Source organism: Rattus norvegicus, chromosome 10 (assembly GCF_021556685.1).
Source record: "Rattus norvegicus strain SHRSP/BbbUtx chromosome 10, alternate assembly SHRSP_T2T, whole genome shotgun sequence".
Classification (NCBI taxonomy): Eukaryota; Metazoa; Chordata; class Mammalia; order Rodentia; family Muridae; genus Rattus; species Rattus norvegicus.
The window spans coordinates 76250790-76278702 of NC_141543.1; the positions used below are offsets into that span (position 1 = coordinate 76250790).

The 27913-nt window shown below is 39.6% G+C and overlaps 1 protein-coding gene across 24 annotated transcripts in view; it reads left to right on the plus strand.

The window, feature by feature from the left end:
- Bcas3 (BCAS3, microtubule associated cell migration factor) overlaps window positions 1-27913 on the plus strand; it is a 459006-nt gene that overhangs the window by 125179 nt on the left and 305914 nt on the right. For 20 of the 24 annotated variants that reach the window (XM_087573462.1, XM_087573456.1, XM_087573463.1 and 17 more), the window contains 3 exons: window positions 108-278; window positions 5976-6069; window positions 21629-21762. In XM_087573462.1, coding sequence (XP_087429588.1) covers window positions 108-278; window positions 5976-6069; window positions 21629-21762 — 399 coding nt within the window. Of the gene's footprint in view, window positions 1-107; window positions 279-5975; window positions 6070-21628; window positions 22122-27913 lie in introns of those variants that run through there. The other 4 variants (XM_087573467.1, XM_087573470.1, XM_087573468.1 and 1 more) reach the window with 2 other exon arrangements.

Sequence of the window (27913 nt, forward strand, 5' to 3'; positions counted from 1 at the left end):
TATCATAAAGAGGAAAAGGGATTGAGGCCTGGAAATCAGTTCTAGTACCTACTCCTGTTTAGGCTTCACATTTGGTTGAAAGTCATATATTTGATCTTTTGTTATAGACACTGAAAAGTGGCCTGACGATGGTTGGGAAAGTGGTGACTCAACTGACAGGCACACTGCCCTCAGGAGTGACAGATGATGACATAGCCATACACTGCAACTCAAGACGGAGCCCCTTGGTGCCGGGCATCATCACAGTCATAGACACTGAGACAGTTGGAGAGGGCCAGGTAAGTGCTCTGGGTGAGCAGCATTGCATTATCTGCATTGAGCCCATGTCAGAGTCAGTCAAAATGTGCTTTGCCCAAAGTGATTAGCAGTTTTAGAAACTATTCATTGTTAGATTTTTTTCAACATTTTATGAATGCAAGGGTCATTTTCACTTGGTTATTTCAGTCATGAATGTTTAAAACCTAAAGGGAAGAAATCTCTTTTATAAACACTTTCACAGCTGTTTGTCGTAGTGTGTTTACACTGGTTTTGTATAATGTCATGGTATAATCTATACCCCAAGATTAATACATTTCTCCTAAGGATGTGAAATGATAGGAAAACTGTCGAGAAACTTACGTGTGTTATGGAAATAAGAAAATAAGTAACAGTAGTTATATGTGCCTTAGTTTAGTGTTGAAATTTTATAACATTTCCATTCTTTTAGCTTTTGAAAGACAAGGTCTCACTGCCTCTCAGGCTGTCAGTGACAGGCCTCCTGCCTCAGTGCTCTGTGTGCTGGGCTTACAGCAAGAGCCACCATGCCCAGCTAACACTTTCACTTTTAAACAGTAAAAAGCAAACATAGAAATTTGACATCTCAAGACAGAAAATGTATGAGACAGTTTCCTGGTATAAAGTCCTGTGTCTTCAGACAATAAGTCTACTTAGAATCATTTAGAAGTGTGGCTTACGGAAACGCAGAAGATGATTTGTCTTTGTATTGTTGATCATAAGGTGTTTTTGGTGAAATGTCGCCCACCTGTCCCCTTCAGTTTCTTTCATATTGTAGATAAATGTATCAGTAATGACATAATTTTAAAATCTTATTGCTTAAGGTATCATTATGACAAGTATAATGTAAGATATTTCTAGAACAAAAGTAGTAGGTTTATTAAACACTGTTAATGTGTCGCACGCATTTATATCACATTCAGAAAAACGCCTAGAAAAATCGTGAGTTTCTAAAGTATTGACTTTAATATTGCATGTGTTGTTGAGAAGTCTGCTTCCACTGGATATGGGTTTGCATCTTGATGAAAAATTACTTTTGGCAGCTACTTGTGTGCTGTAGAGGGATCAAAAGATACTTAAAGAAAGAGTAGACTTCCAGGGACTAAGCCACTACCCAAAGACTATACATGGGCTGACCGTGGGCTCCAACTGCATAGGCAGCAATGAATAGTCTAATAGGGGCACCAGTGGAAGGGGAAGCCCTTGGCCCTGCCAAGACTGAACCCCTAATGAACGTGATTGTTGGGGGGAGGGCAGTAATGGGGGGGAGGATTGGAAGGGGAACACCCATATAGGAGGGGAGAGGGAGGGGCTAAGGGGATGTTGGCCTGGAAACCGGGAAAGGGAATACTATTTGAAATGTAAATAAGAAATACCCAATTTAATAAAGATTAAAAAAAAGGGTGAATAAAAAAAGAAAAAGAGAAAGAGTCGACTTCAGTGCAATTAAAACAAAAATTTCTTTGAAATTCTGTGTTGATTGATTGTGTTTTGTTTAAAATTTAAATAATAGTAATTTGCTGGCTTTTCCTTTTTAATATAGAAATTAACCAGATACATTGTTTTTATTGATTTTTAAAAGTATGTGCTTTTTTATTGACTATTAGAGAAAATATTCATAGAGATATAAAAAACATAAACTTATGTGAATTGGTACATCTGTTTCCTGTCTGTCTGTCATAGCCTTGGATTTCAGGGGCTACTTTGTGAAATAGTCAAGGGATATGGGAATTATTTATCTATAGTGAACAAATGGGTAGTTCTTGAACCAAAGATACTTATTGAGAAGTATTACAAGAATTTTTTTTTATTTTTTTTTCACTGTAGTTCAGGGAACACCATAGTTTCACTATGGTATCTATCTATCTATCTATCTATCTATCTATCTATCTATCTATCTATCTATCTATCCATCCATCCATCCACCCACCCACCCACCCACCCACCCACCCACCCACCTACCTACCTACCTACCTACCTACCTACCTACCATCTATCTGTCTAATTTCTAAGACAGGTAATAAATAGTATCCAGTTTCACAGAAGAATATTTTTCAAGTCACTCAGAGTCCTGCAGTGCAATGCCGCCTTTTCCTTTCATTTACACGGACCCTTTTTTCAGCAAGGCAGCTTTGTCTGACATAGTCAGGGGAAGCAGATTGCTTCCCACCACACTGCAGAGCGCGAGAGGGAGCGCAGCGCCAGTTGTAGCAAGTTCTGTTGCTCTGTAACCGTCTCTGCCATGCTCTTTCCTCCCATGTACATCTCGCGGCCATACATTGTCTTCTGTGATTTAAATCCACTGAGACTTTAATATAGTTTCACGTTCACTCTGGCAGCAAATAAAATCTGATTCACTATCTTTCTGTTGCTGTATTGATTAATTTGATTTTATGGCAATGGGATCATCGCATGGGAACTGCATTAAGGAGGAATGGATTTAATTGACTTTGTGTCCATTTTCATCTTTGTTACTTTCATGGTTTATTTAAAAGCATTTCTTGACTAGAGAAGTTAAGTGGTATGATTTGCCTTTTACACATTTATGTAATCGAAGTTAGCAATGTGGCAAAACCAATAAGTGAAATTAAATCCCTCAGAATGGCCGTCTAATGCTGAGCTGAGTTTTGCCCCTGACCAGGAATCCTCATACACCTTGTATTAGTTAATTTGTGCTCTATTGTTTAATGTAGTTTTTGATGTAAATTATGGCATCATCCTACTTATATAAGTAGTTAGCTCCTATTGTAGGACAATTATCCTGGACTAATGATGGCTTTAGTGGTTGGAGGCTTTAGGCACTGGAATGAAATGAGGCAGAGAACCCTTTCAAGTGTGTGTGATTTACCTCTGTGCATTCTGTAAGTAGAACAGTCCTCTTTCTTATATCCTAGCTGGAGTTTGCTATATGTCAACACTAATGTTGTATTTGCTGGAAGCTTCTGTTTTTAGTATTGATACCTGGTTGAGTACACAATATCAACTGCCTCCCAAGGACATGCTTAGGGCCTAAGGTTTAAATGTATACACCGATGGGGATTTATAATAACATTTAATATAGAAAGTGGACAGATGACAAATATTTCACAGAAAAAAATACATAAATGGAATTTCCACAACTCATTTTAAGAAATTTGCAAGTTAAAACATCATACTAGATGCTGAGAAACTAAAAAGATTGCAAATATATCCTATATTTGTGTTCATTAATTCTAAAATAATTCACTCCCATCCTTCAACCCCAATTACATCCCATCCTCTTCATTCATATTTGGAGGCTACTTGGTATTTATTTATTTAATTTTTTGAGACAGTGTCTGAATTTGTAGCCTTGGCCGGCCCTGAACTTTCTATGTAGACCAGGCTGTGCATGAACTCCGAGGCTGCCTGCATCTGTCTCCCATGTCTTGATTGACTTGCCTACCATTGCTTCTGCTTGAGAGACTCTAGAGTTGGACCAATGGCACCAGCTCCCACCGTCCCCCAAGTTCTGTACCGATTTCATCTCTGGCAGGTACAGCATGTAGATGTTGTCAGTACTGGCATTCTGAGGAGCAGATCATCTTCTCACACATTCAGGTATAGAGACATGTTCTAAGTGTAAGCCTGGAAGCCTTCGAGGTGATGCTATGCATATTGGCACTTGCATTTGAAATCTGGAAGAGTATGAAAGAGGACAGAAACAGTATTTGAAGAAATAACCACCAGTTATAGTACATAGTCCTTTAGTCACAAGATGGAGGCAAGAGGATCAGAATTTCAAGGTGATTCTTAGCTTAAAGCAGATTGACTCTGTGAGTTACACAGCCAGACTTTTGTCTCTAAACACAGAAAGAACAACAGTAATTTTCTATGAAGCAGAGAGCAAGATCCATACGCACACATACCCGCCTCCCATTGCTTCATTTCTTCTTCTTTTTAAGATTTATTTTAGTTTATGTATGAGTGCTTTATCTGCATGTACACCTGCATGCGAAAACAGGGCATCAGATCTCATTACAGAGAAGGGTTGTGAGCCACTATGAGGTTTCTGGGAATTGAACTCAGGACCTCTGGAAGAGCAATCAGTGCTCTTAACCATTGAGCCATCTCTCCATCTTCTTCATTTCTTTAGTACTTGGAATCTAGGATTATAGGTTTGTAGTAGAACCCCTAGCTAAAACTATTTTTTAAAAAACACAATAGATGTGTTAAAATGCTACAACAAAATATGTAGCATTTTAAGTTTAATGATCAGTTATCTCTTTGTTACTATTCTAAGTAGGATTAAATTCAAAGATTAAGACTAGATTGAAAGCCAACATTTTATCAAAGTACAAACATCGTGAAAACAATAATATTTGAATATTTATATTCATGCTATCTGTGGAAAATATCTGTCTACCTTCTGTCTGTCTTATTGCACCTGTACGCACAAGTGCATGTATGCTTGTGGGTCAGAAGACTTCTGTCATGGGTTCCAGGGATGCACCTCAAGTAGTCAGGTATGTGGGACAAGGATTTTTACCTACTGAGCCTTCTTGATAGCCCAATACATGTTTTCTTTGCACAGTAAAAATAAATAAACTTCAGAAATCTCTAAGTAATTGTTAATAAACAGTGGATTTGTAAATAATTCTTAGGCAGATCAAAGACATTTACTAAAATTAGGAACTATTTTGAACTTGATGAAGATAAACTGTCCTGGAATTTCTGGCAGTGGGTAGAACAAAGCGAGCAGACTCCAGCTTGTCGGCGAGGGAGATGCTTCCTCCTGAAGGAAGTAACACAAAGGGGAGAAGGGCCAGCCTTAAAGAATGAAGCAGGAAATTATAAACTGAACAAAAAGTCAGAAAAAAAATAAAAGTCATAGAAGAGGAGTCTGTAGAGATAACAGAATGAGTATATTCAAAAGCTGAGTTAGAGCGTTGTCCAGAGCAATATGACATGAAATTTTATGATAACAATTGAAGACATTTTATGTAACATCTTATTATGATAGTTTAGTATCATTTAAAAATCACTGAACTGTGAAGTTGAAGTCAGTGACCTCTATGGCATGTGAATTGAACCCAAGTAAACCTGTCATATGCTTAAGCCCTGCAACCATGCAGTCCTTTTTGTGTCTATTGGCAAAGAATTTACTCTGTATCTTTCAAGGCAGGGGTGACTTATGATAAATACTGAAAGGACATACCAGCACTCTCCAGGCTGCATTCCTGTTTTGTCCCCAGGCTGGCCGGGAGTCTTGCTGCCTCCTCTTCCTGTGTTTCTGTAGCATGGTAGAACAGCAGACTTCACAGTCTAAGATGGCTCTGCTGCCCGCAGTCTGATCCCGAGAGCACTTGATAGGAAGGAACTGACTCTGGCCGGTTACCCTCTGACTTCCACTTGAGTGGACACACAGCCATACAGTAAAGATGTAAAGATATTAAACACGAGTGAATTGCAGTTCATCACTACTCTATCATTGTTTGGTTTATTTGTTGTGTCTGATCTCTTTTTAGTAATAGGGGAAAAGCGATTTTCCCCCCAACAAAGTGTATCTATAGTCATGTCAAGCGTCTGTTTTGGAGTTCATAAACCATCTGGGAGGGGCATACATGGATGAGAACAGCCTTTCAGGGATGTGTGGGCATTTTCTTTAAGGGATTGTGGAGCGTGTGCCTTGGCCTCTATGCTATTTTAGTGACTGAGGTTAACCATTCTTTCTTTTTCTGCAGGTGCTTGTGAGTGAGGATTCAGACAGTGATGGCATTGTGGCCCACTTCCCTGCCCACGAGAAGCCAGTGTGCTGTATGGCTTTTAATACAAGTGGTAAGTTCTTTGTAAAAACCATTTATCTCATTTCATGTTTGGACATTACAATTATGTAATGGGGCTGGGCATTGGAGAGAGGGCCCAGCAGTTAAAGCCCTGGCTGTGCTTGCAGATGCTAGCACCCACATGTAGACTCAACGACTGGCTGTATGTCTTGTCCCAGGGTATCTGATACCCTCTTCTGGCATCCATGGGCACTGCATGTATGTGCACAAAGCCACAGGGAGAAACACATGGTGCATGTGTATGATAAATAATCTTAGGGTCAGTAAGTGGTCTGTGAATGACTAAGGCTACAATTCATTCCACCTCATTCACCCATCTGTGAAATGATGTTTGAATGCTATACTTGCCAAGCAGTGCATTAATTTTTGAGCTGTGCCTCAAAATCTAATATCGCCAACTCCAATCTTAATATATCAGAGACAGGTGTTACTTTAACAAGAGTTATTTTTTCACATGACATTGTACTAACTTACTTTTAGTCTCTCTTTGTTTCCCTCGGTGTTTTGCCTTCTTGTTGCTCCCAAAGCATGCGATGATGACTGAGATTAATAAAAACGTGGAATGCCCTATTATCTGCTTTTCCTCTAAATTTCTTCATAATTAAGAAAATCTTGATCTCTGAGCTGGAACAGTAGTCTTGTAGTTATCCATTGTTAGGAACAGGTCTCACCCAGCCAGTACAAGCCAGTTCTTAACTGTTAGCACGAACAAAACACGTGCCAGTTTCTTGGTTTGCGCTCTGCACAGGATAATCCCCACACTGGTGGAACCTGAGAGAAGTCCAAACTACATTGTTTCTAAACAGAAGATGATGCCGCTGTTTGTTTCAGAGCTGCTTCTGTCTTTGCTAATGTACAGGCCTCAGGTCCTGCTCATTTGGGTGATGTATCTGAGAGTTTTAGCATTCTTATATTTCAGAAATGATATCACTTGAATTGATGGAAAGATCTGAGTTTTCCCCGCCAATTTCAAATGAAGGATGAAAACAAGAGAGTCATATTGAGCACTTTTGATTAAAGTCCCGTATGATATCCTAGTTAGTCATTTTTGATGAAAAGAGATATTTATTATAGTTGTTGCTGATCAGTAGGATTGAGTTAATTAGCACAGACAAATATCTATTGAAATTCTCTGGAAGTTTGAATTACTATTGGAGACATGCTTTGCAAGTTTGTTCTCTCATGCAACTGTCCTTGATTCACCAGTGTGACTCTTTTTAAGTTTGGCCTTGATGCCCACTTCCCTTTGGATTATCATGTATTTCATATCACCCCTGAGTGCTTCTCACCTAGGAAGCTACCTTTTCTCTTGTCTATGAAGTTGCAGTGACAAAGAAAATACTACACAGTAGAAAGATACCTGCATCACACCATTCTGTATGACCTGCCATGTGAGGTTAAGTTAAAATGGAAATAGTTATTACTTCCCTGTGTTTGTAGAGCATTAATGTTTGTAAGTATGATAGTTTGTTTTGAGATGATCACTTGTCTAGGTGTTTCTTCTCTTTGTGAGCTTGCAATTTGCTTCCAGCTAGGGTTCTGTCATCCACCTTTATCCGTCTAGTGCCGGCCGTCTCAGTGTGTTGACTTGCTTATGGACTGCAGGATTCGATCCATTACACCTCTGCTTTGGAAAAGTGATCAGTCAGTAGATTGCTTACATTTCTTCTTGAGGTCCTAGAGGTTGAGCAGGGCCAGGTACACACTAGGCAAATGCTCTCAGTGAATCGTATACACAGCCAGTTCTTTCTTTCCTCATTTTCCTATTGATATTTTGACCAAAGCCCTCTTGGGCTGCTTTGAAATTTACTCCCTTTGATATGGTTCATGTGTCTAGAGCTTCCTTGTTCTGGCTTCATATAATTGTGTGATAGCCATCTGTGAGCCTTGTTCGCACCGTTGGAAATATTTCACGAGGAAGCACACACAGCACTGCGCACGTTCAGTGTGCATTTGTTTCTTCTTAGGGTTTTGGAGCTGGGGACTGTGACCAGGGTCTCTTAAGTGCGAAGCAAGGTTTTTGTGTTACTAAGCTGTTTAAAGCTGTCTATCAAAAATACTGAATTCTGATTATACTGGCTTCATCTCAACACTCTTTTTAGCCAGTCTCCTCTTACCTTGTCCTGTTAAGATTTGGCGGTCCAGTTTTCTGAACATCAAAGGAAGGTAAACACTGTATGGTAGAGGAACAGGATACTGGATGAAAAATAAAAGCTAGTCTTTGTTAGGTGTGTGTTGTGTGGTGGGGATTCATAATTTTTAAAAATGAAATCAGTGTTGACTAAAACGTTGTCTAGCTATACGTAACAGCTCTGTTGCTTGTATAGAACCCACTGTTAGCCTGCTGGAGGCGACCTCTGGGAAGCAGAAAAGCTGGGCAGTGAAATCATCTGCTCATTGTATGGAAGCTTTGTTTTTTTAGTTTTCATAATTTTAATAGGATTTAAAAATGTTCTCTATGTGTATAAAACTTGATGTAGGTGGTGACTTTATAATGAAATCTTGTTCAACTAGTTTGATATGTTGTAATTTGGAGGCAGAGATTTTTTAAAAATGTATTTTTAGGATGATTTTGCCTGGATGTGTATCATGTGCATACAGTGCCCATGCAGGCAAGAAGAAGGCATCTGATTCTTTAGCACCAGAGTGACAGCTAGATGCGAGCTACCATGTGGATGCTGGGGTCTGACCCTGAGTCTTCCATAGGATCAGCCAAGTGCTGCATCTCTAGCCCCGATAGAGGTGTATGCAGTTGCTGCCTTCACCTGAGATCTCTACTCTTGGACTATGGATGCTTCTCCCGTTGTGAATACTGTTGTTGCTTAATGAGGCACAAAAGGATAGAAAACATCCAGTTATCAATGATTTGGACTGAAATCTTGATTTTTTTTCAATTGCAAGGCAAGTGTTCATTTAGAGTTACTCAGTCTCTTATAGAGAGTCAGCCGTTTGCCATGGCCTTCTCTAGTAAGCACTTGCTGTCTGGTGATCTCTGTTTCTCTCTCTTATATGTAGCCCAGGCTGCCTTGTATCTTAGTCTGGGGTGGTGGGGAATAGGCTTGGTCCACCATTTCATTAGTGTTTTGTCTGGCTTCTCAGTGTTTTCTGTTCCTTCTTACATTTAGGTGTGTGTGTTCACACACAAGGAGTTCCTGCCCAGGAGGAACTAACTAGATGGCTCTGATTCCTTTCTCTCTGTTTAGTTTAAGTGTTCAGGATAGCAGATTTATCTTTTGTTGCTTTCCATTTGAATTCTCCTTTACATATTCACTACTAAGCTGGGTGTTAAGCATGATGATATAAAATGAGATTTTTTTTCCTTCATTGGCAGAATTCTATTGTTAGTCTTGAGTTGTATAATTTGAGTGGATTTTAATGCAATATGACCCTTTTGTATTTAAATTGACTTATTTGATGTATTTGATTCTTTTATTTCAATTTATGGGTTTTTATTGAACGGTAAGTTTTAGATTCTTTACTAAATGAACCAATTATTCTTTACCCAAGCATGTTTCTAAATTCATTTATTTTATGAAATTTTTATCTGTATTAGCCCTCTAATCATGCCTTGCTGTTTGAAGCTGGCATTTTCATGGGTCGTGTAATGGATAGTAAGCAGCAGTAGTGCGTGTTGGAATATTGTGTTTAGGGAGGGTCTCAAACAATTAAAACATATGAAAGAAGTTGGTTGTTTCTAAAGGTGGGCCTTCTCAGGCCAGCTTACTTTCTGAATCATATTATACGCAAAGATAAGATATATTTAAACTTGTTTTAGTCTTTTATTTTAAAAAGAGACATAGTCTTAGATGACAGTTATGTGATATAATATTTCTGGACAAAAGAAGTAAGAACAAATCAGACCTTTGACCATCTCCTGGGCATTGTAAAAATTCTGTAAACCATGCAAGGTGGAGTGCCACCACAGTGTGGATGAGCAAGGAAAGTCGACCCATTGGCAGGTCACTGCCTCTGCGTTCTGTGGGTCCTTTCAGAAATGAAATTAAGGGATGCCAGTAAACGGGCTTGTGAAACTTCTTCTTGAGCAGCTGTGTTCAGTTTGCTTTTTAATTTCGCATTCCCACACTTGTTTATTAGCTGAGACTCCGAGTCCAGAATCAAAACAAATATTTTAATGGTTGTATTTATGGTTTGTTTGGAGATGCCTTGCTGAGACCTTTGTAGATTCAATATGGGTGGCAATGTCTGTTACTTTCAATTATTTAGGTACAAAATGAGCAACATTTTCTAGAGAACTTTTGTTTTCACTTTTCAGAGCAGTTTTAGGGTTTTAGCAGTTGAACAAGAAATAGGGTCTGCACATGAACGTTCTCTCCATGCGGCACCCTCTCCCGATGTCCTTCTGCATCATGGGAGCATCCGAGGACAGGGTGTGGCGCTTCCCCAGGTCATCTCCCACCCTCCAGTCTAGCTTATGGCCCACTTATTTTTTTTTTAACCAAATTTGGAACTTTTAAGCTGTTGCTTTAAAGAAAATATGTGTATATGTATTTTATGTATATGGGTGTTTTGTCTGCTTGTGTGTATGTGTACCTTGAGTGACTGATGCTCACAGGGGCCACAACAGGGCATCCAATCCCCCAGAACTCCCTCCCTCCTTCTCTCCCTTCCTCCCGTAATGTTCCACCTTTATCAGTACTCTGCTTAGTTAAATGTATTCTCCTCCTTTACCTTCTTGTATAGACACATTTCTTCTTATCCAGTCCATAAGAAATTGCTTTTCTTTGCTTTTAATGGTTTTTCTCAGAGGGAAAAAATGAAATTTTTATTAGTCTAGTCTCTCTTCCCCCACCTTCCACTTCTGCCAAATGTCAGCTGTAACTTGGTATCCTCCTGCCTCAGTCTAGGAATCCTATGAGAGACCCTGTTTTAAAAAATAAAGTGGAGAGGGACAGAGACAACCAACTTCAAGCTCCACATCTTTCCCTCTCCCTCTCCCTCTTCCCCTCCCTTTTCCCTGTCTACCCCTCGCATACATACACACACTCACACACAAACACACACACGTACGTATGCACGCATGCATGTGCAGCACGCCCCCAAACCTGCCTTTAGAGGTCTTTCCGTCTTTTGAATATGTGGAACCATTTGTTTTCTGGCTGTGTGCCTCATTGCTTCATATAAGAATCCTTCCCTGAGCCTCATGAAATTCTACATCCTCCATATTCTTTCCCGTTTCAGCTCACATGAGCTGGTCCTGCATGGATTCTTCCTTTCTTTTCCAATCAGTAAAGGAGAGTATGAAGTTGCCATTCACACAGTATCTGCACATACGGTGACAACTCGCCAAGCGTACTTTGCTCCTCCCTTACTGTCTTCACTGCGCTGTTCTAATCTATTTCCACCAAGCAGGAGATCCCCTTAACGTTCTATTAGAAGTAAGCACTTATTTCGTTTACTTAGCTGTTAGCTTAGTTCTGGATGAATTTACAATGAATAGCTAAATTTATTAATTCCATTAGACTTTTTCATGATTATGAGAAACTCTAGCATTGCCATGTTAGAATATTTTTCAATTCATGTATTGAATACAATCCACTCATTTCTTATTCCTTAAACTGCAGTTTCCTCCTCTAAATTGTTTGGGTGGCCCATGCTGACATGTAAATATTAGACAGATATTCAATATTAAACTGTAGAGTAGATATGAATCATAAGTATCCTATGGAAACTACATCTTTTGAGAAATAAAAACAGTAGGCAAGTATGTTCCACAGCGTATCACCTTAGCTGTCAAGAGCAATGCCTTCTTTACTGAATTGGGACTCAGAAGTGAAAGAAAGAGTTCCGTGACCGGGTGCAGTGGTGCAGACACCTGTGTCTAAGCCTCCTGCCTGGCGTTCAGTGAAATCCCAAGTCTTTCTCACTGCAGAGTGCCATGCTCTGAAGAGGCGTCACTTCGTCCGCTGAGCTGCTGGAGCTAGGAAGCGCAGCACATCACTATTTTAATAATTACCCCCCTCCGCAGGGACATTGATTTTTCACGTATTGATAGAGGAATATGAACGTCAGGGCTGCAGCAAAGCAAATTAGACACTCGTCCTTTGGATGCTTAGCTGCATATTTACTTTAACAGAATAGAATTCTCCTGCCTACTCAGACACTATGTTTCCAGAGGAGGCGGCCGTTTGGAGGTTAATTGTTCAAGAGGTTTTAATTGGATTTTTTCCCCCTCAGAAGCTATTTCCATTGATTGTTGCAAAGTGTCATGAAACTCCCTGTCTTTATTTCTACTAATATCTGTAAAGACTCATAGTTGTACTTTTTTTTACCTTTTCTTTTTTTTGGAGCTGGGGACCGAACCCAGGGCCTTGTGCTTGCTAGGCAAGCGCTCTACCACTGAGCTAAATCCCCAGCCCCATAGTTGTACTTTTAAGTTGTATTTTATACAGTTTCTCTGTATACTCCAAACTACTTTGTACCTTAATTTGTTTTCTAGCCTGGTCTCAAAGTCATGGTTTAAAGGTGATTCTTTACAATTATTTATTCTTTGATGATTTTATATATGCATATATTATGTCTTCTTATCTTAATCTCCCAAGGGCTAGGGCTACAACCACAAACAACCACACTGGCTGTGTCACAGAATTTTACAGAATAATAAGGTAACATTGCAAAGGCAGCCTGAAGAATATTACCTGCATTACCACTACACCCTGGTGTCGGGGTGTAATACCATTGCAAATTTGTATTTACTCTCTGGTTTCATCATCTTGCAAAGTTCTATGTTTAAATCAGGGTCCGAGTTACTCCAAAATTTTTTGGTTTTGATTTTTCAGTTGTCATACTGTAATCATGTGAGAGTCAGGGGAAATTTAGTGGGAATTAGGATTAGTAAGTAGTACCTGACACTTTCAAGAAAAAATAGTACTTTTGTGGTACATTAGGTAGTAATATATTTATTTTACACATTTTGTACATTATTCACTGTACATGAATACATTATACAATATATTTTATTACATTAAGTAACAAGATAAAACACATTTGTTTGCCATAATTTCAAATATTTTTTTATGTTAGTCCTATGCAAATTCTAAAGCAACCCAAATTTGCAATAGCTTATCCTTGCGTGATTGAGTAGCTCTGGTCGGTTAACACTGAATTAGTAGGCAGTGTGACTGCATGCAGTGGGTACTGTGTAGAATTGGCAGTATGAGGCACAGGTTGATGGCTCAGTCAATGAAAGGTCTACCATACAAGTATGGAGAATTGACTCTGGATCCCCAGCACCCATGTGGATAAAACTGGGTGTGGCAACCAATATGTGTCAATAATCCTGCCCCTGGGAGGGCAGACACAAGATGATACTTGGATTGCTGGGGAGTCAACTGGTTGAATTAGCGAACCCCAGATTCATTGAGAGACCCCGTCTCAAAAAATACAGAAACTGATTTAAATTCAGAGACAACCACTTTCAACCTCTATAAGTATACACACACACACTACACACACACACACACACACACACACACACACACACACACACACACACACACAGAGCGAGTGCACAATGGTATGTAACTCTCTAGATGTACCTACAACACACTATTGAACCTGGAAGGGGATGTGTTATGTGCTCATATATCCAAATATATATACATCAAATATATCCAAATATATATATATCAAATATATCCAAATATATATATATCAAATATATCCAAATATATACACATCAAATATATCCAAATATATACACATTAAATATATCCAAATATATACACATTAAATATATCCAAATATATACACATTAAATATATCCAAATATATACACATTAAATATATCCAAATATATACACATTAAATATATCCAAATATATATACATTAAATATATCCAAATATATATACATCAAATATATCCAAATATATATACATTAAATATATCCAAATATATATACATCAAATATATCCAAATATATATACATTAAATATATCCAAATATATACACATTAAATATATCCAAATATATATACATTAAATATATCCAAATATATATACATCAAATATATCCAAATATATATACATCAAATATATCCAAATATATATACATCAAATATATCCAAATATATACACATCAAATATATCCAAATATATACACATTAAATATATCCAAATATATACACATTAAATATATCCAAATATATATACATTAAATATATCCAAATATATATACATCAAATATATCCAAATATATATACATCAAATATATCCAAATATATATACGTCAAATATATCCAAATATATACACATTAAATATATCCAAATATATACACATTAAATATATCCAAATATATACACATTAAATATATCCAAATATATACACATTAAATATATCCAAATATGTACACATTAAATATATCCAAATATATATACACATTAAATATATCCAAATATATATATATACATATATATATATACACACATTAAATATATATACATTAAAAAAGCCCCAGGATTTACTTGTTGATTTGTTTGTGAGTCCATCCTGGGTGGCTCAGGCAGCAGGACCCTCAGTATCTGGTCTTTTGCCTTCCTCTCTGCTCTTCAGTGAGTAATCCGAACAGGTCTGGGCACCTACAGATCTTGAGGGCCTGTATTACTTTGTTCCATATGAACAGAAGACACAAACGCTTCTCTCCTTACACCTCAGCACGTACATTGCTTGCTGTCTGGGGTTTTGTGCTTATGAATGTTGATGGCAGTTAAGTCTGCTGTTCCTCAGTCTTTACAAAGACAAACTTTGGAGAGGTTTCCACCCATTTCCCAACAAGGTTGTGATTTATACCCATCTCCCTACACTGCAGTTACCTCCGTGCATTTACCTTTTCTACATAATCTAGTATTTCCATCCTCTCCTCAGCTTTCAGGGACTTATGGTAGGATATGGACACTTTTTAGCAAGTTTATTCCTCGATACGGCTCTAGTTTCTTTTTCAGTCTTTGCTTTTTTGTTAATTGTTTATTTTTTGAGAGTGTTTATACTAAATATAATCAACTCTGACTCCCTGCCCCCTCCTCTCACCTCTGGCTTCCCCTCCCCTCCTCTCACCTCTGTCTCCCTGTTTCCCTGCTCTTCCTCTTGTTCCTGTCTCTCACAGGATCTCACTATGCAGCTGTGGCTGGTCTGGAACTTGCTTTGTAGACTGAGTCAGCCTTGAATCCATAGAGCTCTGTTCCTCTGCCTCTCAGATTATGGGATTGTTAGCATGTGACATAATGTCTGGCTGATACTAATCTTATAGGAGTTGCAGAGAATATAAAATTAGTCAAACTAATCATGTAAAAGATGAAAAAGACCTAAACTATTTGAATTTATAGTATAGACTAAGGACTATATGGTTAAACACAGATACAGTGGAATAGAATAAAATATTAATTTTTAAGGAAAATAGGAATTGTCAGGTAAGTGTAATGTTCTTAGTGAATTTGGCTGGAAAAACAGGATATTCCTTTAATTAACGTACATACAATTTACTTGGAATAGATCATAGAATTTAAAATCTACGACAGGTAAACTTCATAAAAGAGAGCACAGGTTATATACACCTTAACTCTGAGGGGAAAAAGGCCTCTCACTGTTACAGAATTAGCCATTCAAAAATTAAAGGCAGTTCCAGAGTATCCAGTGCTCTCTGGTGGGCTCAGAGGGCATCTGTCCTCATATGTCTCTGCTTGCTCATAATTAATAATAATAAAATAAATTTTAAGCAAATACAGATACGTGAAAAGAGAACTCAATTTGAAATTTGTGAAAGTCATGATGTAAATGTCTGTAGAGTGGAGCATCATGCAAACTAAAACCAGGAAACGTAACAGATTAACCACTGGGATGATTGCACTTTCAAAAGATATACAGTGGTTGAAATTTGTAAGCATCTGGGAAATGTAGGGTGATTGTCATTTTCCAAACACAGTTGGCATTGTCTAGTAGAGTCAAGCATTTAATATCTGACCTAGCATCTTCCTGTACATAATCAACTCAGAGACATGAATGAAACATAGCCACGCAGACAGTGGTGCTGAATACGGAATAAATGGGGATTTGAGTGACAGTACTCAGAAAATGGGGACCACTGAAGCGCAGACACGGAGATGGCAGCACGTCCCACTATGTGATGTTAGCAAGTGGACAAGCTGCTGTAGCTTCTGGTGAACAGACCTAGGAAACCCTGTGTGAGTGCTTCTCACAAGACCTTGTATACCATCTCAGTTCTAAAGCCGGCAGCATGAATTCATTCCAGGAAAGAAATCTGTGGTTAGCCTGGGTGATGGGGAGGGGATGGACAGTTGTACACATTAGGGATGCTTTTCTGATGCCTCTATCTTAGCTTTGTTAATAACTGTGTTGACGTATTAGACTCATAAAAATGAATACATTCATTAAATCTAAATGATGCCTTAATAAAGCTCAGGAAATTAGGAATATATTTTGATATATAATAAGAATAACGTAAACATTTGGAAAAATAAGGACACTTATATACTTAGATATCAATATATTAAGTTTTCTAATTGATAACAGGTTATAACATTACGGTAATTATTTGGGGTTATGGGAAGGGTCTTGCTGTCATGTGCTGCAGCTGTCCTAGCTGAGGCCTGGGGTCAGGTTTGCCCAGGTCACAGTGCTCAACACTGAAACCTGAGGGAGAGAGCCAGAGGCTCTTCCATAACCCGAATTTCAGACTTCAACTTTTTCCCTCTAACTGCTGATGTTAGGTGGCTGGATATGAATTAAAGAAAAAATGATTCAGACTTGTCCCTGTAAAATGTCTGTGTGTAATACCATCTTTATTTTGAACCTGTGCTGTTGTAGATATAGACAGCTCTAGGATGACGTCAAATCATTCATCTCTGTTGTTTTCTTAGCTCTGTTTACTTCAGTGTTTCTCACAGGATGTTTTGTAGTGTGCTTTATAAAGATTTACATTCTTGTCTTCCAAATCGGAAGAGTACATTGGTGGGTCTGATTATCCGTGTCTTTAAAAAGCCTAAGTAACAAGCTTCTGTGACTGTTGGAGAAATGGATGCCCCGGGTCTGGATGCTTTAGGGCAGGAACAGGGAGCTTGTGTAGGACGTGGCTCTAGCCACAACATGGCAAACAGCAACAACAACAAAAGCAAAGCCTCCCCCTGAGAGAGAGAAAAATAGACAGACAGAGACAGACAAACAACTGGGGTGGTGGGAGAGAAGGGGGGATAGCGTGCTAGTTAAGAAATGGATGCTGTGTTCATGGGGACTTTGAGCTTTGAGGCCACTGTTGGGATGAAACTAAGCTGGTTAAGGATTTCTAGCAATATTGAGATTCTATTTCTTTGCTTTATTTTTATATATTTTATAATTTTGACTATATACCATTGCATGTTTGCAACTTTACAAGTCAGATCACAAAGAATACCTTGCAAAAATTAATGGTAAAATATAAGCCTGTATGAGCGCTAAAGTGTGATGTCCACAGAGGCTTCTGTCTGACCCTGTTTCTTCAGTGCTTATGACTCCTGGAAGAGAGTGTGAATAGCTGGTAATCTGTCTTGAATTCTCATGTATGTACATGATGAAGAACTGTTCAATTAGATAGGTGTTATAAATAGGATTTTGGAAAAAAAGACAAGTCATGTTTCCAAGATTTTATAGCCTGTGCTCACTGCCGGTTTGCTAGTCTTTAATTTCACTCTTTGGTCTAACCAGCTTCGCCAATTTGAAAGACTTAGGCTCTGAAGAAGCCACAACAGCCTTAGAGTTCGTTCTTCTGCAGCTCCCTCTGACTCTAGAGAACACCGCGTACCATCAGCAGCTTCAGTCCCCACCCTCCAGTACTGAAGCTCATCTATCAAACTTGAGGCTGTGAGTGAGGGAGAGGAAGCTTCCAGATAAACACACAGCAGCGCCTAAATAGCTAATCACTCTGGGCTTCCGCTTCCAGGCCCTATAATTAGAAGCCCTTCTTTTCCTTGTATTCCCAGATGACGCAAATGCTTTTTGTGGCTTGGCACCTCGTTTGGGGCGTGGGTTTAGTTTATGGCCAGGCCAGCGTCTGGTTTAGTCTTCTGATGCTGCATAAATAGTTCTCAAGCCGCAGTCTACGCTGTATGACTTTTTCCTTTTATGTATATGTGCTTTAAAACTTGTTTTCTAGAAAAAGAAAAGAGCTTACTGTTTCCTTTTCAGTATGTGTGTAAAAGAGGGAAATGTAAATTTAAAAAAAAGCACTTGATTCTCTAGAAATACACTAGCTGTTTCTTCCTTTTCTCTCTGACTTTTCAAGTGTTTACATTCTAAAAGTTTTGTGAAGCATGTAAACTCGTTTATGGACTAGAAAGGAAAATTTGTTAGGCTGACTGGCATCTGAGTTAGAATCCACATGCATGTAGAGGTGCACATGGGAAGGACTTGCTCTACTGGAGTCGTTTACATAGAAACAACTAGGCAGATCAATAGTGAAAAGTGCTCGCGTGTGATTGCCATTCACAGGTAGGACAGTAGTCACCTGCTTTGGTCACCCTTTCCTTGAAATGTTCATTCTGAGGAGAATGCTGACCTTGATGTTCATCTGTGGTGTTGTGAGTGTGCATTTGCTATAAATACAAGCTCCTGACCTTTTCCTTCCATTACAATGATGTTTCTGTTATGTGCCCCAAACTGATTTTTGTGAAAAGGTAGAGTCAGAAGATAGCAGCTGAATTGTGGTCATTCAGACTTAGTGTACTGAGCGTAGAGCAGGAGGGAAAATCAGGCCTTGAGTGCAAAGCACTGCTGGGACGGAGCACAGACACACATAGCTCCACTCTGCATGAGACCGGCATGTGCGGGACCTCATTGCCATAACTAGGTATGGTGGGAGAGAAGCTATGTGTGTAATAAGTAATTATTTCCCCTTATTACATTAATATAATAATTGCTACTTTTCATCAATTAAAATATGTATAACTGGGAAAATGATATCTGGTGCATAGTGTATTACCTAGAGCAACATTTAGGGAAATCTCACCTTTAGATGGACTGAATCCTCCTGTGTTAGTGATCAACCTTACCTCTGTGCCACTATTCATGACCTTTGTATGACAGCAAAACACTCTACACAAAAAGTAACAGACCCTGGAACCTAGGTGCATGCAGTGTACACTTGGGGACAGTCAATTTATAGTACAAAGGGATCAGTCCTCAAAACCACAGCTTAACGCTTGCCTAGGAAGCGCAAGGCCCTGGGTTCGGTCCCCAGCTCCGGAAAAAAAAAAAAAAAAAAAAAAAAAAAAAAAAAAACCAACAAAACAAAAAAAAAAAAAAAAAAAAAACCACAGCTTAAAGCAAAAACCTAAATATTCTAAAGAAAAATGTCTCATTTCCCTGGAAGGGGAGATACCATGATTAATAAGGGGTCGGCACTTTGGGTCTGCCAACCCCTGCAATTTCAATTTATGGGAAATTCAACTGCATAATTTGTGGAAACTGTGTTCTCAGTCTTCTCCAGCCCATTTAAAAATAATTCTAAAGAGCCAGGCTGTGGTGGTGCATGCCTCTCCCCTGCATTCTTATGTTTATATGCTTTGGAGATGAGGCAGAGGCAGGAGGAGCTCTGAGTTGGAAGCTAGCCTGGTCCACAGAGTGATTTCCAGGACAGCCAGGGCAACACAGAGAAGCCCTGTCTCAAACAATAATAGTAGTAATGGTGTGGTGGTGTAGTAAAGAATCCAAAATAGAAATAAACGTTCTTCTACCCAAAGCCAGGCAAAGAAAAAGTAAGGAGACAAGCAGATAAATTAATCAACCTGAATGTAAATTCTACCCTATTAATTAATGTAGTACATGAGAATGTAGTAAATGAAATAATTAAAGTCATATTAGATTAACTCGAGATGCCAGTTGTCGGTAATCTGACAAAGCGGCATGCAGTAGCTTTCCATGGACTCCCAGCCAGGAGGATCAGATTTCAGAATTCAGGTTAGCAATTAATACAGGGACTCCTATACACGATGGAAGAATATTCAGAAAAAAGATGCACATGGCTGCTTGAAGTAGCCAGGCACAGAAGCACAAACGATAAGGAATCTCCCACACAGAATCTGGTTACCTAAGACTACCAGGAGGTCACTGTGTTATGGACAGCTGTGTAACTGCATGGACAGAGCGAGACTGCATGTTCAGGAAGTATATCTTCCCCATGAAGGCATTATGAAAGGTCAAGGGTTTGACCTGATATAATTACACAGTATATACCTGTGTCTAACCATGCAATTTCTTTGTTCTATGTGGGGACAACTGCTTTGTTTATTAATGTGTTTTTCATGCTGGAGATTTAACCCAGAGACTTCTGTGTGCAAAGCAGGAACTTTGCAGACATGGATTAAATATCCAAACAGATAGTTGCACACATGTAAATCCTGTTTACTCGATAATAGTCCTTTGTGACTTTTTCCTTTGGCTGTGGAAATTGGATAAATGTGTTATTTCTTGATTCACTGGCTTAAAACTTGAAACTAGGACATCTTTGTAACCTTGGATTGGCCAAAGAACTCATGACCATGACACCTTTTCAAAGTCAAGAATATACTTTATAGAAAGTACTGTTGGCAGTTTCTGTAAATACCATGCAAGGGTAGAGATTAATTTATGTATGTGCATTCATGTCTGTGTGTGTGTGTGTGTCTGTCTGTGTGACTGTGTGTGTCTGTGTGCATGTGTGTGTCTTTTGTTTATTTTAGGGACAGGATCTTAGCTTTTGTTTATGCTGGTCTTAAATCCCTGGATGCAAATGATCCCCCTGCCTCTGTCTCTTAACTAGCTGGGAGTAGAGATATATAATACCACCTTAACTCAGAAAAGGCTATTTTTTTTTTTCGGAGCTGGGGACCGAACCCAGGGCCTTGCGCTCGCTAGGCAAGCGCTCTACCGCTGAGCTAAATCCCCAACCCCAGAAAAGGCTATTTTTAATTGAGTAAGTGACATGAGTTTCTTAGTATGATTAGTATATATTAAAACATTTTCACTTTCATTCTTTCTTAAATTGTGTGTTGATTGCACATGTGCATGTGTATCTGAGTCAGAGACAGAGTAGGCTGCTATACTCAGGTGCTATCCTCTTTCTTTGAGGCACCGTCTCTCATTGCCTGGAGCTCACCACTTAGGTTAGACTGGCTAGTGAGTTCAGGGATCCTCCTACGCCATGTCTTCAGTGCTGTGCCACCAGATTCTTACATAAATTCTGGGGTTTCGACTCATCCAGGTAAACACTTATCACATCAGGCCTGGCGGTCTTCCCAAGCCTCACACATTTTCTGACAATTGCTGTGAACTTTGTAGTTTCTGCATATAAAATTTCTCCCTGCCACTCAGAAAGGGCACCCCAGTCCCTCTGTTTAGTACGTCTACTCTGTTGGTATTGGTGTGCTATTATAGAAAATTGAGCTTATTTTAATTATTTTATAACCAATATCCTTTCCCCCATTCAGAATACTTAATATCATTGGTTGTTCTGTGCGTATCTTAGCCACATACATAGTCATTTTTATCCTTTGCTTTTTTATCTTCCAGGAATGCTTTTAGTCACAACAGATACTCTTGGCCATGACTTTCATGTCTTCCAAATCCTGACTCATCCTTGGTCATCCTCACAGTGTGCTGTCCATCACCTGTATACACTTCACAGGGGAGAGACCGAGGCCAAAGTAAGTGTGGGCTCTTCCCGAAGAGGTTGATTTCTTGGTGCAGTATGGCATTTGAGGTAATTGGGGATGCATATCAGTGTGGAGATTAGTATTTAAGAGAAAACAGTATTCTCTGTAGTAGAGTAAGTTCTAGTAAATTATGGAAAAATACTTTGTCTACCCAGTGAATACATAAGAAAAAAACCTACCTTACTGTTATTGAGGGCCAGAAAAATGGTTCTTGCTGTTCTTCAGTGGACCTAAGCTCAGATCCTAGAACCCACACCAAGTGGCTCACAACCTCTTGCAGCCACAGGAGATGAAGGGCGTCTGCACACGTGTGACACTTATACACACACACAGTATGGAAATGGCGACATGTGAGTAGATCAGCCTGACCTTTTCTTTATCCTTTCCCTTTTTTATTCCAAATGAAACCCTGCTGCCGACTGATGTCTGCTTCTGAGGATCCTTATGCTAGCAGTTTGTGTTTGTTTACGCTTTTGTATGTAAATTGGCCAATATTGTAAATACATCCATGTTTTAAGAAAATATTCTATCTTAACTTCAATGAAGGCATCACGTTTTCTTCTTCTTACCAGCATAAAATCTCATGGTGATTCATTCTCCCCAAGCTGGTGGCTCTGTGCATCCCAGACATCACCACATGATGCTACATTTTAGAGTTCATCATTGTTATCCTAGACATAGTGGTAGTATCTGCGTTCTCCCCGCCTGGGAGATGAGCGCAGAGGGACCCAGCTGAGGCTTCATGGTGCCCTTTGACACCAGCCTGTTGATGTGCATGGGAAAGGGGGTGGGAGGTGAGGATGCACAACTAGATGCTTCATTTTGTAATATGGCAAAAGATTTAACTTTATGATACTTGTTGATTCCTGTATATTTTAGGCTTTTAATAAACCCAACATATTTTCTCTCAGGTTTTTTTTTTTTTTTAATTTGTGCTGGACCAGTAGTCAAACTCAGGACCTCTTACAATGCTCAGCAAGCACTCTACCCCTGAGCTTGGCCCAGCCCAGCTCTTCTGGCCAGCTTGGCCCTGCAGCCCACTGTGAGCATGCGACCACAGCAAATGAGAGCATCTTGCATAGCCATGAGAAGCCTCTTAAGTACTGAGTAAAAACAGTTCTGCCCTGCCAAACCCCAGCTCAGTGTCACTTGCTGTTTTTCCAACAAGTGGCAGAAGGATCTAATTCAGAAAAGTGAACTGTCATATTTTAAGTTTGGCTCTTTGAGGAATTTCTCATTATTTCTTGGCTATTGATGATTTCAGCACATTGAATGTCACAACCTACTTCTCCTGTGGAGCTCCCTCAGTTGTGACCTGTGTTGGTTTCTCATTTTATTCTGAGGAAGACTGGCTTTTGAGATAGGTTCTCTGTATTCCCTAGGCTGGCCGGAAGCTCCCTTCCTCTTGCTTCTGCTTGGTTCTGTTCAGTTCTGCTAATTATTTGGGTAGCATACCAATATTTCATTTTATAGGCTTATATTTCTTCAATAGTTGCTTTAGCATTCAGAGTGGTCCAGATTTAGAAAGTGGGTAACTATGACATGGCCTTGAATATATCTCAAATTTGCCTTGACGTATCTGTCATGTCTTGAGCATTCTGTGCTGTGGAACTGACTTCTTTATGTCCAGCTTCATGCTTGGCTTTGTGCAGTGGTGCAGTGTGAGACACGCGTCTGAATAACAATCTTATAAGTCTTAGGGCAGTGCTCCACCTTGATATTTGGTATTGCCAACCATTTGTTCATTTATTAGGTAGGCAAATGAAATAGAAATTATTAACAATGATTTTGTCCAGGGTATAGACCCTGTAATTTGGAATTTCTAAAAACCAAACATAAAGATATAAAGACCTAAGTCAGTAACCATAAAATTAATCATTATAAAGTCCTACTGAAAATTATTTTGGACTGATAAAATTTAATACCGATCATGAAATCTGTCTGGCACATGATTTATCTGCCCATCTTTTAGTACTTGAAAAATCATAGTATTCTGAATTCTTCCAAGAACTCCAAGGGCACTTTAATCAGGCAAGGGAATAAAAAAAAGTATATGGATCTAATTACGTTGAATTAAGTTGTTTTGTGGTCTTTGACTGGGGATATCCTTTGCATCTGACAGTAATTTTCCTTTTGAAGCACATATGCTCTGAGGAGAATGCCCTTGTTCCAGCAGCAGCGTGAGTCTCACTGATACCTTGTCAGTAGGCTCCAGTGTGGCTTACTCCAGCCCAGCACACACATCAATACCTCGTTCATAGACTGTCATATCTTACTCAAGCCCACTGTTGCTATTGGTATTGATAAATAGCAATTTTATTTTTGAAACATGCAAATATTAATGTTTTCATGTTAAAGCAGTTTTACAAAGTAGTATGATTACCTTTTTAGTTCTGAATTTGAAATGAACTTAAATTATATTATTTAAAACTATTTGTTTTGAGATAAAATTTAATTTTTACTGTCTATATGTTCCAAACACTTGTGTTATGCTTATGCAGAAATGCTACTTTCCTGTGGTTTTCGAATTCATGGTAAGCCTGTGATTTACTGGTTATGTCTCCATTTTATTAAGATATTGTTCACAGACTATTGAAGTGTGCAGTTCCCAGGCTTCTTGGTATATTATCAGCAGTCTAGACTGTCAGCAACTGTGCGTGGTTTCTGTCTCTTTCTCCTCCTGCGCCTCCAGCTTCCCTGTGGACTTTGCTGAGATTGCTTTTCTTAAACTTCAGGTTAATTATCTAGAAGAGTGGGAGTCTGTACGTGTTTCACTGTGGCTCACTGAGGGCAGGCAAGGGGAACCCCTGTTGGGTTTGCTCTCCCTGTGTTAATGAGATTCCGCTCCCGGAGACCAAGGTCACAGTTTCTGAGGACAGAGAACTGGAAAGAGGGAAGATGCCAGCGATATACCAGCAGACATGAAAATGTGAAAGGCACATCTGTCGTCAGGACATGAGAAAGTAACGCTATATGCAAGGATGACGTGATTGGCTGGGCGGGGGATACAAATGTCTCTTTTAAAACATGACACATAGTATTTTTAAAACATTAAAAGGTAAAAGTGCATAAAGACCAAGTCTGATGTATACGCCTAAAATCCCAGTGACTTAGGAGGGCAAAACAGAAAGACCCTGCCTCAGAAAATTGAACAAAAAGGACTGGGATGTAGGATAGCAATTACAGCATTTGCCTAGCATGGGCAAAACCCTGAGTTCACTCACTTATGCATGGACTCTCTCTCTGTCTTTGTCTTTCTCTCTGTCTCACTCTCTCTGTGTGTGTCTGTCTCTCTCTGTTTTTATCTCTCTGTGTGTGCATGTGTTTTTCTCTCTCTCCATCCTAACAATTAGTTGATAATTTAAATAGATCTCAGTGTCTATAATAATACCTTATATCCATACTGAGACCACTAGAAAGCCCTGCTGAGAATAATTAAAGGCCTGACTATGATAAACATTACAGCTTTACAATGTCAGTTTCCTCTGAGTTTGTAAAAAAAAAAAATCTCAGTAAGATTTTTTCCCTGTAGTTTATTCCTTATCGAAAGACTTTTTGAATTTACATAAATCCAGCATCAGTGTGTATGCTGCATGTCTAAAGGCCCAGAGCTCAGAAGTGTTAGGCAGAGGAAAACTGCAGTCAAAGGCCGCCCTAGTCTTCATGTTGAGTTGTGGGCCCACCAGCGGTACATGAGGCCTTGAGGTACATGAGGTACAGAGGCCTTACCTCTGTACAAATCAAAAATGCACCAAATAAATGCAAGACAATTGGGAGGGATTTGGGAGCATTGTGACATATATGCCATTTGATTGTCACCTTACTCAGAGGAACGATGGACAAGTGTGAAACCAATAACCATAGAGCTTTTATAAGAAAACTGAAGAAACTAATGTCCCTCAGGTTCGGCACAGATTTTTAAAAGCGCAACACTAATAGTAAAGTCCATTAAAGTATGCAATTTATAAACTTCGTCTGATTAAAGTGAAACACTTGCCCTCTGAAAGAAGCCATTAGGAGGGGAAGACACGCGCTGCCTTGCATCTGTGATTCTGTTTGAGAGCCATCAGCTAGTTTAGTTGGCAGAGCTTGCCTAGCGTGTCAGCTGCTTTTCTCATAGATGTGTCAAAATACTGACAAAAGAAACTCAAGGAAGGGAGGCTTCATCTTTGTCTGCAGGTCTGGAGGACACACTCCATGGTGATAGAGAGAGGCAGTTGCTCCTGTGTCCATAGAGAGCAGTGAATAGCGAATGCCTGTACTTGGCTTAAATATTTATTTATTCAGTCTGTATGTGTGTGTCTCTGTGTCTCTCTGTGTGCATGTGTGTGTTCTTGTGGAAATCAGAGTGAGTTCTTTCCTTCCATCTGCATTTCTCCATCAGGGTTGGTGGAAAGTGCCTTGACCAGCCCCCACTTTGGTTCTTTTTCCTTCAGTCATGGACCTCAGACTTTGGACCCATGTGTGGATGACCACAAACTCCTCCTGATCCTCACACCCTCACCTGCGGTGTGCTGAGATATGAGATGTATGTTACCATGATCATACCTTGCATAGAAGTGCAAAAACTGGAGATATGGTCGAGGTGCCATTCCTCAGTCTCTCCAGTTCTCCTGTGGGATCACTGTGTCTTCCCAGTCTGTGTTGCCTTCCCTCGGTAATTGTGTGTGTGGATCCATTGTGCTGGTCTGATTCTGTACATCTCTGCTTCTCTCTGCCTTTGGACTCACCCATTTTGTTAACCAATAGCATTTGTAGACAAGATTAAATGAACTGGTGTGCTTGGCCCAGTTTCACTGACTTTCTCTGATTCACACAGAGACAATTTCCCCTATTGATTCCCCAGTGCTAATTGCTGCTTACCTCAGTCTTCTGAGTTACTGAGGTTAGACAGCTCTACTGGCCTTGGGGACACCACCATGTCTGTCTTAGTCAGCCCTCAGTGAGCTTTGAAAGGGGCTCGTGGGTCAAGTGGCTACTGAACAGTGACTGAGGAGAGATAGCGCAGGAGCCTGGACCTTCCTCACCCACTCCCCTTTGAGCCTTTGAGCCCACTTGGACCTCTTCCATCTTCTCACTTACCTGTCCCAATGTGGAGCCAGCACACCCTGCCTCCCAGCTCTGATTAGAATTTAGCAGCTCCTTAAAGAGCTAACCTCGTGGAGGAGGAGGAGGAGGAGGAAGAGGAGGAAGAGGAAGAGGAAGAAGAAGAAGAAGAAAATTGAGGTACTTAGCCTCTCCCTCGGGCAGGTGTCGATGTTGCGCTGAGATAGTGCCTCATCTAAGGTTTCAGTAGCCTTAATCTCATGCAGGGTTCCTTATGGAACTATCTGTTGGTCTTGCTGACAGCACAGAAAGAACTGGAAGGCTGGTAGGTGGTCAGTTGTGAACCTGTAGGAGGTGAGTATTTCTGAAACAAGCATTTAAATCAGTTCAGACTTCCTCAGTGGTGTATGGCTGCTTGATTTGAACTATGTGTCCCACCCTTCTACCTACACATTCCTGTGTGTGTCCCTTATGGAAACACAGCATATTTGGTGTGAGCATTAGCCTTTACACCAGTGACAACTGTAATGTGGTGTTGCTGTCCACTCTCTGGGTAGCAACCGAATCAGACTTGTAGATGGGTTAAGGTCTTTGGTCTCAGAGCCACAGCTCCATGACGCTGTGGTGTGTTCTAGGGAACGTCTATGGAGAGCAGGATGTGCCTTCCTCCTATAAGCAAGATTATACAAAGCCATGTTTCAACCTCAATCTCTGGCATTTCTGTGTGGCCTTCATGTCTACCGTGGATGGATAGTCAGGCACAGGAACCATGTCTATGGCAACACATTCTGTTTTTGCATTGAAATGATTATAGTTTTACAAGCACTTGTACAGAAAACACCAGAAGATTCATAAATCTTCTAATGTGCCCTGATAATGCTCACAACTTGAGAGAAAAATGCTTCACAATATTCTAAATTTGATTGATTCTACCGTTTCGTTCTCTTTTAGATAAACCAGATATGCATGGAGTCTTTTGTTCTGATGTGTGTATATTCAATTTTGTAGCATTTTTTGTATGTGTAGGTTGTGTCTGTACCACCAATTTTAAAATTCTTAACTGATCACTTTTTGTAGCCAGTTTATCTCTTGTTCT